Here is a 13,086-nt window from a genome sequence, read left to right on the forward strand (position 1 = left end):
ACAAGTCAATACCGTTGAGTGCCGTTTAGTAACATTGGATGTCCAAAAACCATTTGAAGGTAAGAAATACGGCTTTTTTGGAGCAAAATCAAGCGTGAAAGGGTTAAGGGCCGGGCACCGGAAATTGACCGGCTGTGAGAACGATTTTGCCCACCTGGTTCAGTTGACCATCTAGCAGAAAGGTTTTCTTATAAAGAAGTTAAGTTCAAATAGTTTTGCCCACTTTTGAAAACCAGTTGCCCTCTTGCTGACAACGTGAATGAAACCTCGGCGTGTGTCCGAACCATAAACCCGTTTGAGCAATTGCTCCGCTTGAGAGCCTCTTCCGTAAGCTAGAACGGAAGTTACTGCTAGTCGACCATTGGCAAAACTTTGGAACTCGTCGTTGAATTTTAGAATTCCCTGCTTCTAATAGTTTGCGCTGAAATAATCGTGAAAGGAAATCAGTCACTCAGTCCAAGCTTACATAGAAAATATCAGGCGGACAAAGATCTGTATACTTAATCAGTGTAATGGTCTAAATGCTCGATTGAATTGACATCTCTTGTTTCTCTTTGTTTCCTTTGTTCTATCGAGGTGAAAAAAAGAACTTTATCGACGAACGTGCTTGAACAAAATGTCGGATTCCTGAGCGTCTATTTCTAAGAACGGAAGTAATTTTAAATTATTTTGCTAGACCATAATCCGAAGGTTGCAAACGTCCTTGCATTTTAGACCTATCAAGACAAGCAGAAAGATGGCTTAACTTTGGAAGTTATTTCAAACAAGCAGAACAATCGCCATAATGTGCAGTAAATATTTCCTTGTTTGCATGCTTGTTCTTCACGTAGCCAGTTTGCAAGGAAAAGCTGTCCAGGAGAAAGTATTGCAACTGAGTCAGTTGACAAAATGTACTTACGAATACGAAGTGACTGTGTACACAGCGAGAGGCGCTAAGTCTACTCTCAGCGACGGTTACCAAGTCCATGCTTTGGTAAGGTACAGTTCAGTTACACTACGCACAAAAATAGCTAATGCAAGTTTTCTGTTTGCGATGTCTCGAGCAAGCAATTGTCAATGTCGAGGCAATCGTCTATTTATTTCGGTGAATTTGCAAAAACGTCGAATGAAGGTGTGCTGGGCGCAAAATGTGTTACTACTCATGAACCACTCTTATTATGCAGCTCCTTTTTATTTTATTTTGTAAATATAAAGCTATGAGATATTCCTTGAGGCTTCCAAGGCCGCGGACAACGCGCTGACTAAGGACGATAATCTTTAAGGTTCTTTTTTTTTTTGTCCATTTTGTTCTGTTCGAAACTTTAGGGATTTAAACATTTAACATTTGTTTATAATGTGTATCTATGAATTACGTAGTGTACTACAATTTGGTCAATTTGTTTTGGTTGCAAGTTCGTTTTGGTGTGTGTATGTATCTCAACTAATAGACTAATCTGCGTAAAATTCGTACGAGCTTTGAATTTTCAATTAAATTACTGCTGAAACAAAAGCCATTTTAAACTCGCCTTTGTTCTGGTGAGACTATCGTGGCCGCTGATAAAACGTTTTTGCATAATCTATATGTAACAGTGCACATATTGCCATTGCTTTCTTTTACGCTTCAGTGCCATCAAACTTTGCAGCATGATTCTTCTCGCAGAAATAGGTGGTTGGTTACTTTTGTCTTTCTGTGTAGAGAAACTTTTACCATTTTTTGGTGTAACACAATTGCAGATATACATCAAAACAGAGCATCTTATTATTTTCGATGACCAAAAATGCAGAAATGATCTGAGTGCTCTGGCTTTTATTAGCTTTCCTTGAGTTATTTTGAGATTCGATCGACTTATCAAAGCATACCTACAGTGTATTGACTAAAACGTCAACTGATACTCAAGAACATCATAATTGATAGCTTGTTGGTGACAATTCTTGTTCAAACGAACAATACAGGGACTCTGTATCAATTGTGCCAATATGTAAATGGAATTGTTTGACGTGATTGTTGTTGCAACAGAAAAGAGTATCCTTCCACTCATATGCTCGATCATATGCTGTTTTAGGTTAATTCCTTGCTTTTCTACCGAGACTGCATCTTAAGTTAGTATTTCTTCAATGAAAGGTCGCATGAACTAAAGTCTACAAAACTAAGCAGACTTGCACTTTTTCGTCACTTTTCGCTTATTTATTTGCGTATATTTCTTTTACGGTTTGTTTTTCTTCGGACGATGATTTAAACTTACCTTCCTATTTTCTTAATTGCTGGCATGTATTCCATTGCTATTTTACGTGACGTAGGAATTTGTTCAAGGGCGTTAAACTCTTCTAATATTGACTGCTGAGTCTATTAGCACAATATCCACTATTTAAAGCAAGTGATATATACATATATATATACAATGTGGGAGGAAAAACACAAATAAACTACAAGTTCATCCCTACAAGCCTGTTTCGTGGTTGCCCACTCATCAGGGGATTCAATAAGAATAATCTTTACCACCGTTTATATACAATATAATTTACATAATATATGCAGCGCGAAATTTAACGGGTTAGTTGTTTCGTAGGAGGGCTTTGTTTCTGTGGCGGCAAAATGATACGAGTTCATTACGTTTGTTAAGTGTTGATAGCTCGGGTTGGCAGATGATAAGGAATTTTTCTTTAAGGCAAAGGTTACATCTTTTGCTTGAGCTGTTATACGGCGAGTGTGAGGAGAGAATGCGCCAGGAAATAAAGTGAATCCCCTGATGAGTGGGCAACCACGAAACAGGCTTGTAGGGATGAACTTGTAGTTTATTTGTGTTTTTCCTCCCACATTGTATACTTCGCTCTACTCTGATGTATTGAGCACTGTTCTACGAAAATCAAATTTTACACTTCATATATATATATATATATATATATATATATATATATATATATATATATATATATATATATATTGTGTAGCCTATCAACCGTAGTAAATGTACATGTATTCCAAACAAGTTTAACTGAGCTACATCAAGCTCGAGACAGGCTAGTGCATTACAAAGTAAACGTTTTCTTTCCTATTTTTCCTATTCTAGTAGTTATTATTGTAGTATCTTAGGGAAAATTGTTTGAGTTCGAGATAGCGGTGAATTCGAGGTTGAATTATACCAGACTGGAAAGATAGCTGATTGGAAAATGTATTTTTCTTTTGATTATCATTGCAGTTTTGTCAGGGTTTTTCTAATAGTAGGTTTCTATTTACCTTCAAAATTCCTTCCTTTTCAGTCTAAATAGACATATTGCTGAAGAAGAAATGAACGTAAAACATATTTTCACAGCAGCTACTGTTCTCGGCTTCCTTCTTTCGTTTTCTCGATAAAGGTAATGTAGCCTAGGTAATGAACCTGTTGGCTTCAGTTGCCACATGCACGTTGATATCCACGACCGCCAATAGCTACAGTACCTCAGAATAGTTGCGCATTTTATTTTGAGATATCGGTTTAATACATATGCGTGTTTGTTTAAGAAGTAAACTGTATTTAACGACGAGAAAATCGCTTGTTTACCATGCTCAAAAGAACGAGGTTAAGCCTAACACTTCTTAGCCTAGACTCACCTTGTTCGCAACAAGTCCCACGGTATCCTGCTCTACAGCTACATCCGCCACTGTGCGGCGTGCCACCGTTTCGACAATTATCTCTGTTACACGCTTGTGTTTCACGCAAGTTGTAAGGACAAGTGCCACCGCAAGACGCGGCCTTTACCTGTCGCCGCGTTCGTGTCTGTTCGCCGCTAGTACCGCACTGATGTGAACAAGAACTCCAACTTGTCCAGCTTCCCACTTGACAGTTTACAGCGCTGCAAGGAGGTGGAGCCCTTCTCCGTCTTCGTCGTCGCCAGGCGCTTGCTTCAGTCAAAAGGTACAGCAAGGAGATTGCAAGAAAAACCCTTTTCATTTCGTCAGTACCCGTGTCTTACTTCTGTGCCTGTTGGTATTTCAAGTGATGTTGTTTTTCGTAGCGTCTTGCAAGCCCGATAGTTGCTTTATTTTAGGTCGTGCTACTCTCCTAGAAAGAAGCAACTGCCGTTTTATTTATTTGGAATAAACATTTTGTGCTGAAACACTCGTGGAAGAAACAGTTCATTGCTCATAGAGAAAATATCGGATGGAGCGGCACTAATTACAATTATCTTTTGTGTTTCTTTGTTTCCTTTGTGCTATTGAGGACAAAAATAACTTTATCGACGAACCTGTTCGAACAAATCGTAGAATTCCTGTGCATGTATTTCTAAGAACGGAAGTATATATACTGGTAGACCATAATCCGAAGTTGCCTTGGGGTCCTTGCATTCTAGACCTACCAAGAGAAGAAGATGCCTTAACTTTGAATGATATATCAAAAAAAAAAAAAAGAATCTTTGTGTTTGTCTCGACCGCCATAATGTACGGTAAACATTTCCTGGTTTGCGTGCAAGCTCTTTACGTAGCCAGTTTGCAAGGAAAAGTTGTCCAGGAGAATATGCTACAACTGAGTCAGATGACAAAATGTGCTTACGATTATGAAGTGACTGTGTACACAGCGAGAGGCACTAAGTCCACTCTCAACGACGGTTATCAAGTCCATGCTTTGGTAAGGTACAGTTCAGTTACATTACATACAACGAGTAGCTATAAATGCAAGTTTCGTGTTTGCGACGTCGAGCTAGTCATTATTATTGTTGAGACAATCGTCCATGTATTCCGGCGAAATTTCCAAAAAACGTCGGTTGAAGATCTAGATTAGTTCCGGGAAAAACATGTTTATGCATACGAACTGCTCGGGTAACTTTGGAAACATTCCTCGGCTGCTCGGCTTGGTTGTCATTTCTAATCTACAAAAGTCGCTGCTCATAAAGGTCGACAATTTGCAACGTTTTTTTAAGTTTGTCGTGATCGAAGCTCAAGTTTTTTGTCAACTTTAACACTTGTTTATAATGTCTATTTGTGAATTGATCAAGTTTCTTTCTAATTCTTTATACTGTCCTACAGTTTGAACAATTTTTTATGTAAGTCTGTTTTTGTATGTATGTATCTTAAGTAGATAGAAACGAACGTGTTTTCAACAACGTACTTAATATTGCTGGTACTTCCTTCTGTGTAAAATTCGTAAGAGTTTTGAATTCTTGAATGAAATTATTGCTGAAACGAAGGCCATATTTAACTCGGTTTTGTTATGGAAAACTGAAGGAACCGCCAATAAAACCTTTGAAAATATGCATACACAAGAGTGCACTTACAGCCGTTGCTTTGTTTTAAAGGAACTTCGTTACGGTACTTTGACTCATTATTTCCTCGTGCAAAATTACCTCTAAATTGAAGGAAACCTGAAAATAATAGTTTACTAAGATAGAAAAACACCACAGAGATAATTATAAACCATAAAAGAACAAGGATGGTCAATGATGGAGAAGATTGACCCTGATTACAAACGACTGACTTAAAAAAATTAGGGTAAACTTTTCAAGATGCGTAAACCGTGTCGTAGCTCCTTTAAACGTCAGTACCGAGAAACTTTCTAATACGATTCTAAACCCTCAACAAGGGTGGTTACTTTTGTTTTCATATAGAAACCAAATTGTGTGTTTAACACAATGGCAAATGTACCGGAAAACAAACCATCCTATTATTACCATGACCAAAATTGCTGAAAATTATCAGAGTGCTCTGGCTTTTAGTCTTGCTTGAGTTATTTTTAGTGACTCCATCGACTTAACAACGCATACCTATTGACTAAAAACATCAACTGATACTTAAGAAAATCGTGATCGTGCAACTTGTTCGTGACAATTCTTGTTCAAACGCACAATATAGTGCCTCAGTGGTTCACACCTGCACCTTTTTCCGTTTTAATTGAACCAATATGTTCATTTGCTTTTATTAGACATAACAATGTTAAGCACTTTAACCGTACTGCCTCTTACAACCGAAAATTGAATTGTTAGACTTGGTTGCTGTGGCAACAAAAAAAAAGAATATCATTCCACTTTGACATGCGCTTTGTATGCTGAATCAACTTTTTTTAATTACTTTATCCTATTTTAGATTTCCGAGAATTCATTACTTACATACTTGATAAAAAGACTTCTTTATCCAACATTGCTAACTTCTGACTTTTTTTTTTTAACACTAAAATAACTGAACATTGTTATGCTTAAGTTCTAATCAAACGTTGACTATATTTGAGAATATTTCGTGCTTTTACTTCTAATTAATTTCGACTTTTATTAAATCCATTTTGAAATCACTGGTTATCCTTGCAATCTGATTGGCTCTCAGTGGTGCGATTTATTCACGAATCGCATTATTTTTTGCTCTAAATCGCATCTTTTTCTCAGCCAATGAGAATGGGCCAGTAAAACAAAAACAACCAATCAGATTTCAAGATTAGTTTAAAGTAATCAATAAAATTTCAGGAAAATGAAAGGCAAAAAGCCACTGTGTGGAGAATTTTGCAAATACTATTGCCAAAACTTTGTCATTGTAGCTTTTTTTCCAAACAAATTGACGAATTTAATTAATTACAGTTTCTGAATGACGATTATGAGCTCCTTTAGGCTGAAGACCTACTTTAATGGAAGTTCCCAACTTTCAGTGTCCATTTTGACGAATATTTTGGCGATTTTTCTTCAACATCCGCTCAAGATCCGTATGATACTGAGTCCAGTAAAACATAAACAAACGAAAACCACACAACAACAAATTCAGAGTCATCTCAAGAAGGTAGATGTTCCCAGGTTTCCGGTAGTTTCAAACGAAGCAACAAAACAGCTCAACTCTGTTGCTGTGAATAAACATAGTCAAAATAGGCCACACTGCACAAAATAGTGCATGAACGAACGTCTTACGAAGCCGGTGCCAGTCCCGCCATCTTGGAAATATCTTAAAACAAATGGCGCTGCAAGAACTTGACAAGGTCCTGAGTATTGAGTCCTACGCCGAGGTTACAAAAAGAAACGGAGATGATAACGAGCTGGACCCCTTAAAATCATGCCATTGAACGGTATTTAAAAGAAAAAAAACGTACTATCCACTGGGCATCGTGCACTCGAGGGAGTTTCACAACTCAAAAAAAATCGATCGCAGAATTACACAGGATATGCACCTTCAAATTCCTTCTCTAAAGACAATGAAAAGTCTCAGCCTCAACCACAGAAGAAAGGTAGGCCTTCCATAATTGATTCAGGCGACGAGAATTGCACTTTTATACCTGAAGTAGACTATTTTCGACTTCAGATCAGAACTGCTTGTTTCTTTGTCATGCTCGAATGAGTTTTCGTCACATGACATCGTTTTGCATACTAAATTAGACGTAAAGGCGTTTCCGGTTCCGCTTTTTTTAACAAACCGGCTACTGGAACAATACACCAAAAATCTAAAATTTAAGGCGATAAAATTGTGCGATTTCAAAATGGATCTAATAAAGTGGCAATTGAACTTCGTGTCGTGCAATTTTGGTCTGAAATCATACTTGTGATTTCAGACCAAATTGCACTCCACTCAGTTCAATTACCATTATTAAAAGGGCATATTTCACAACGGATGGATAATGACTATTGATATCACGCATTAACCGAATATATATATATATATAAAACGGTTATAAAATGCCTCAAGCCAACAAAGAATGCCACTGCGTCAGGAGGATCAATGAAGATTCACAGTCCAAGCCTCACCGCAAAAATGAATTTAAAAACGTTTGATAAAGCAAGGACGGACAACTTCTGACGGTAAAAAAAGTTAAAAATTTAATAGAAAAACGTTTCGGTCTTAGACCTTCATCAGTTACAAGAGAAAAAGGAGGAAAACTAAGTTTAAATACGGTTACAGTGTGGGAGATTACGTAACGAAATGAAAAATACAATATTGTGCTATTAATACATCGTGATTAATACAATACAAGAAGAAAATGCAAAACGAGAAATACAATGCTGTATTATAAATTGCGTCATACAGGGTAATAATTAATAGACCAAACGTTTACAGTACATAGGATCAACTACCACCGATTTTCGGGTTAGGTTTCGTAACCACAAGTCTGCTATGCTCACAAACAAAACCACTTGTGAGGTAGCAGTACATTTCAATAAAATTCCACACTCCTTGGATGATTTTGAATTCCAATGCATTGATCAGGTGCAGGCCCCTAATGACTCAGACGAGATCGATAGGTTTTTAATTACGAAAGAGGCTTATTGGAGTGCTCAACTGTTCTCTTTGGCTCCCCATGGCTTAAATAAAAGAAAAGAATTTCACTCCAAAAACAGAATTTGTTATAATTAACTTTCTCTTGTGTAAATCTGCGTTCGCGCCATAAGGCAGTTCAAAGGCCCTTCCTTGGATTTTGTCAGCTTTTTGGGTGTTAGGTATGCTCAAAGGCCCTGCCTGGGATCTTATTACAGCTTATTGTTTAAGGGCCCCTCCAGGGATTTTGTTGTTTGTCAACCCTTTAATGCTCCAAAGGCCTCGATTTGGGATTTTGTTATTAACCTTGTCCAGCGTAAACGTAGGTTTCTTCTTTTTTTTTTTTTTTTTTTTTTTTTTTTTTTTTTTTTTTTTTAGTTTTTAGGTTGAATTTAACCTAGTTCTGCAATTATCACGCTCTATAATGTAATTTATGCACAGTATTGTATTCTTTTCGTTTGGTCTATTAATTATCACCCTGTATGACGCAATTTATAGTACAGCATTGTATTTCTCGTTTTGCATTTTCTTCTTGTATTGTATTAATCACGATGTATTAATAGCACAATATTGTATTTTTCATTTCGTTACGTAATCTCCCACACTGTAACCGTATTTAAACTTAGTTTTCCTCCTTTTTCACTTGTAACTGATGAAGGTCTAAGACCGAAACGTTTTTCTATTAAATTTTTAACTTTTTAACTTTTTTTACCGTCAGAAGTTGTCCGTCCTTGCTTTATCAAACGTTTATATATCTATCTATCTATCTATCTATCTATCTATCTATCTATCTATCTATCTATCTATCTATCTATCTATCTATCTATCTATCTATCTATCTATCTATATATCTATATATATATATTTTAACAACCTTGCTTTTCTACCAGGACTGCATCTTCAGCTAGTATTTCCGCAATGAAAGGACTCGAATGAACAACGGCAAAAGAAAGCAGGGTTACATCTGTGAACTTATTTCGTTGATGTTCGCTTATTTACTTCAATTTACTTCTTTGTGATTGTTTGCTTCAAGCGGGATGAAAGTTAATTAAAATTCCTCAGTAAGCTAACTATGAATTATGTTAGCGGCCAGTAAACAACAGAAGAATGCGCGGTAGTGAACGGGTTCGTGAACAAGAAAGAACTAGGCAATGATCAGTTGTTCTACCTGTGGCGCTCTTCACGTCTTCTACGAATTTTTGTGTTTCTAAAATTTGTTGCGAGTCTACGTTCAGTGCATTTGATTCAGTAAACAAGCGGAAAATGACTTGACAATCTAAGGGTTCTGAAGGCAGAGGTATCTCATTTTTTTTTATACAGAATCTTCGTTTCCTTCCGTTCAGCCACACAACTGAACAGTAAATATTTTCTATCTGCGTCTAGTAGCCTTGTTCTTTGATTATTCGAATTGCAATGATTTGCGCTGAGATACGCTGGAACAAATGAAGTTTTTCTAGACAATTTCAGTTTTTTATAGTGCCTCGTTTTTTCGATGTTTTATTTCGAACGAGTGTTGAACGCGTTTTCTACATGTTCACTGCACAAACGCATTGCCTTATTTTGGCAAAGAACAGAACTAACATTTACCTGTCGTGTTATTCAGTATTGATTACTTCCTACATCAATGTATGCATGCGCGGATCTTGCAAGTCTTGTAGAAAGCGAAGAAGCTGGCGTTGCACAGTCCTGTTTTGTCAGTTCAAGAGTCTTCAATACTGATCAAACAGGATGGTGTGTGGAAATTAAATCTAGAATTTGATTACTTAGAGCTAAGGATCACTAAAGTAATGCAAGTTGTTACATTAGGTTCCAACACCAGAAAGTCGTTCAACGTTTATTAAACAGAAGATAACCCTTTTCAATGATTTTCTTCTCTTCTTTTCTTCTTTCTCCTCTTCTGTAGTTCTGTCATTCACTTCAAATCGACAGCCTTCTCTTGAGAGTTATTTTATGGAAAGGCAAACAACTACTTGCTGAGGTGGCTTTCATTTTAAATCGTTTGACAAAATCATTTGTTGAAAATAGAAAGTACACAATAGCAATTGGGGTATTCTAGGTAAGATATTGCACAGTCTGTCGATGGATGCACAAAAAATCCATGTTTGTTGGTACGGTACGATATCTCCACAATCTCGTTAATGCTCGAATTGTCATGGCCGGTTTCACTACAGTTATAATGGTCGCATTGCTTTCTTAATCCTGTCAAGTTAATTAATAATGCTATTATTAAGAATAAGTGGAAAAAACTAAAAAAAAAAAACAGGATTAGATGCAGGAATCTGCATTGTTCACTTACATATAACTATTTCCTTGCGCCTTTGTTCTGTTTGCTCCGTTCTAGACGAGATGTTAATAATTATCGTTCTTGAGCTTGTTCCTGTTTCTGTTTCTAGACCATGTAATGTGGCAAATTCAGGCGGCATGTAAGAGCGGCAATAATACAGATGACGCAGTTGAAATGAAATATAATAGAAGACAACTTTACTTTCTTAAACCACGCAACCGCGCAATTCTAAGGTCTCCTGAAAATTCTAAAAACTTCTAAGTGTTGGAATCTTGTTTCCATAGTACATTTGCTTAAATCAGCTAAAACTGATGAGACATTTTTTCTTTCAACTTAACAAGATTTGATTTTTCATTTTGGAACTCCGCGGTAAGCACGCATCTATATCTGACACTAGACTCACCTTGGTCGCAACACGTCCCACCGTATCCTGCTCTACAGCTACATCCGCCACGGTGCGGAGTGCCACCGTTTTGACAATTATCTCTGTTACACGCTCGCGATTCATACATGTTGTAGGAGCAAAAGCCACCGCAAGACGCGGCCTGTAGTAGTTGCCGCGTTCGTGTCTGCTCGCCGCTCGTACCGCACTGATGTGAACAAGAACTCCAACTTGTCCAGCTTCCGACACGGCAGTATTCAGCTCTACATGAAGGACCAGACCTCCTTCGCGACCTACTTCCCGACCTCCTTCTTCCTCGTCTACCCCACCATGAATTTGTCTCAGATAAGGAAAGCAGGATGACGAATATCGTTAAAACATTAATTTTCATGTTATTTTTCTGGGGTTCTTTCTTACGGCCAGGTGTTTACTTATACGTCAACTTTACCACCTTCTACCGAGAGTTTCAGTTTGACATGGAATGAAATCGCGATGATCCTGAAGATTTACAATTTATTCGCAGCTACCCTTTATATTATTTCCATTATAATGGTTTGCGCTCTGTCGTTAAGAAAACTGAAAAGATCCAACTCATTTCAGTGTTTGTGGTGAAGCAGTACCAGCACATAAATCTTCCTCATTGGTCTTACATCTCGTTTGGCTTCATTTTCTTTATCCCAGCGTGAACAAAAATAACTTCCTTAGCTAAACGTTTATTTCGTTTTCTTGGAGTTCTAAGAACGGAGGTAGTTTCAAGTAAACCACTGGCGAAACTTTGAAACTCACCGTTGCAATTTAGAATTACCCTTACAAGCACGAAGATGGGTTAAATCTGGGCGATGTATTCAAACACAAGAATCTTTGTGTTTATCTCGACCGCTATAATGTACAGTAAGCATTTCCTTGTTTGCATGCTTCTTCTTCACGTAGCCAGTTTGCGAGGAAACGTTGTCCAGGAGAAAGTACTGCAACTGAGTCAGTTGACAAAATGTACTTACGAATACGAAGTGACTGTGCACACAGCAAGAGGTGCTACGTCTACGCTCAGCGACGGCTATCAAGTCCATGCTTTGGTAAGGTACAGTTCTTTTACGGTTTGTTTTTCTTCGGGCGATGATTTAAATTTAGCTTCGTATTTTCTTAATTAGCTGAGTGTATTCCGTTGTTATTTTTGATACGCGACATTGTCGACACAGGAATTTCTTGATTAGTGTTTTAACCCTTCTATTATCGGCTGCGGAATCTTTAAACACCATATCCACTATTGAAGTGATTTATAGATATCGTGCAGTCTGAAATCGACATAAATGTAAATGGATTCGACACAAATCAAACGGCGCGACAGCGTTTTACATTCCTATTTCTTGTAATTATTTCTAGATTCGAAATTGAAATGAAAAAGAAGCGCGGAGGCTGGTACGAGCAATCGTGCAAGGAATTAGCTCTGACGAATTCTGAATAATATTAAATAAATATTAAACATATATTCGTTGTAGAAGTGGTTAGTATTTTCACAAGTCATTAATATTAAATATTTCTAAAAACTTAATATCAGGCACTGTAAAAACAACAAGAGATCTCTTTCGATTCAGTATACTTTGTGAGATCGTTTTAGCTCAATCTGGCTCTCCGTGAGGTTATTAAGGTGGCTCCATAGCGTAATCATTTATGGCGTTGCGCGCACAAGTGTTATGTTTTGAATGCCGTTTTTGCATTCGTATTTACACCAAGTCCTCTCAAACTAATTACATGTAATAAGCAATGATTAAATAGTGCTTTACTATCATCTCTGTTAAAATTATTGGCTTTAGTCTTAAGTTAGAAATGCCCAAACGAATATGTTTTTTTTACTTTTTTATGACTTTACTTGCGATGTTCTTGAATTTTCTTCCTTGAAATCTTCCAAAATTTTCACAGCATATCGCTTCCTGCGGGACACGAATTTTAAACACGAAAAAAGTAGGGTTTGTAAAGACAGGTTTTTTGATTTTTGCAAATTTACGTTTTTTACCGCTGCGAAAAAACTGGTCTTATAGATTCCCTGAAAAACGAGCTCCGACTAAAGTAAAATATTTACTACCAATCTCTAAGTTTTACGAAATTTCACCGAAGGAAACGCGACAAAATTCACTGTCAGTTTTGCTTGTTGTGCTCATGTTGACGTAATAAAATATCGAAAAACACTGACGTTTTCCTTCGAGTGCGCGCAGATTACTTGAGCTTTCGTCCTCAGCGCGCGTGCGATCG

At 37.2% G+C, this 13,086-nt stretch overlaps 1 protein-coding gene across 3 annotated transcripts in view; it reads left to right on the forward strand.

Moving 5' to 3' along the window:
- LOC145478252 (uncharacterized) overlaps window positions 1-13,086 on the forward strand; it is a 50,985-nt gene that overhangs the window by 2,980 nt on the left and 34,919 nt on the right. Inside the window, exon 1 of one of the 3 annotated variants that reach the window (XM_081456230.1) lies at window positions 24-973. The exons of 1 other annotated variant lie outside the window; for it this stretch is intronic. In XM_081456230.1, coding sequence (XP_081312356.1) covers window positions 785-973 — 189 coding nt within the window. In that variant the 5' untranslated portion in view covers window positions 24-784. Of the gene's footprint in view, window positions 1-23; window positions 974-11,237; window positions 11,913-13,086 lie in introns of those variants that run through there. One more of the 3 variants, XM_081456213.1, reaches the window with a different exon arrangement.

The sequence above is a fragment of the Orbicella franksi genome, chromosome 1 (assembly GCF_964199315.1).
Source record: "Orbicella franksi chromosome 1, jaOrbFran1.1, whole genome shotgun sequence".
Classification (NCBI taxonomy): Eukaryota; Metazoa; Cnidaria; class Anthozoa; order Scleractinia; family Merulinidae; genus Orbicella; species Orbicella franksi.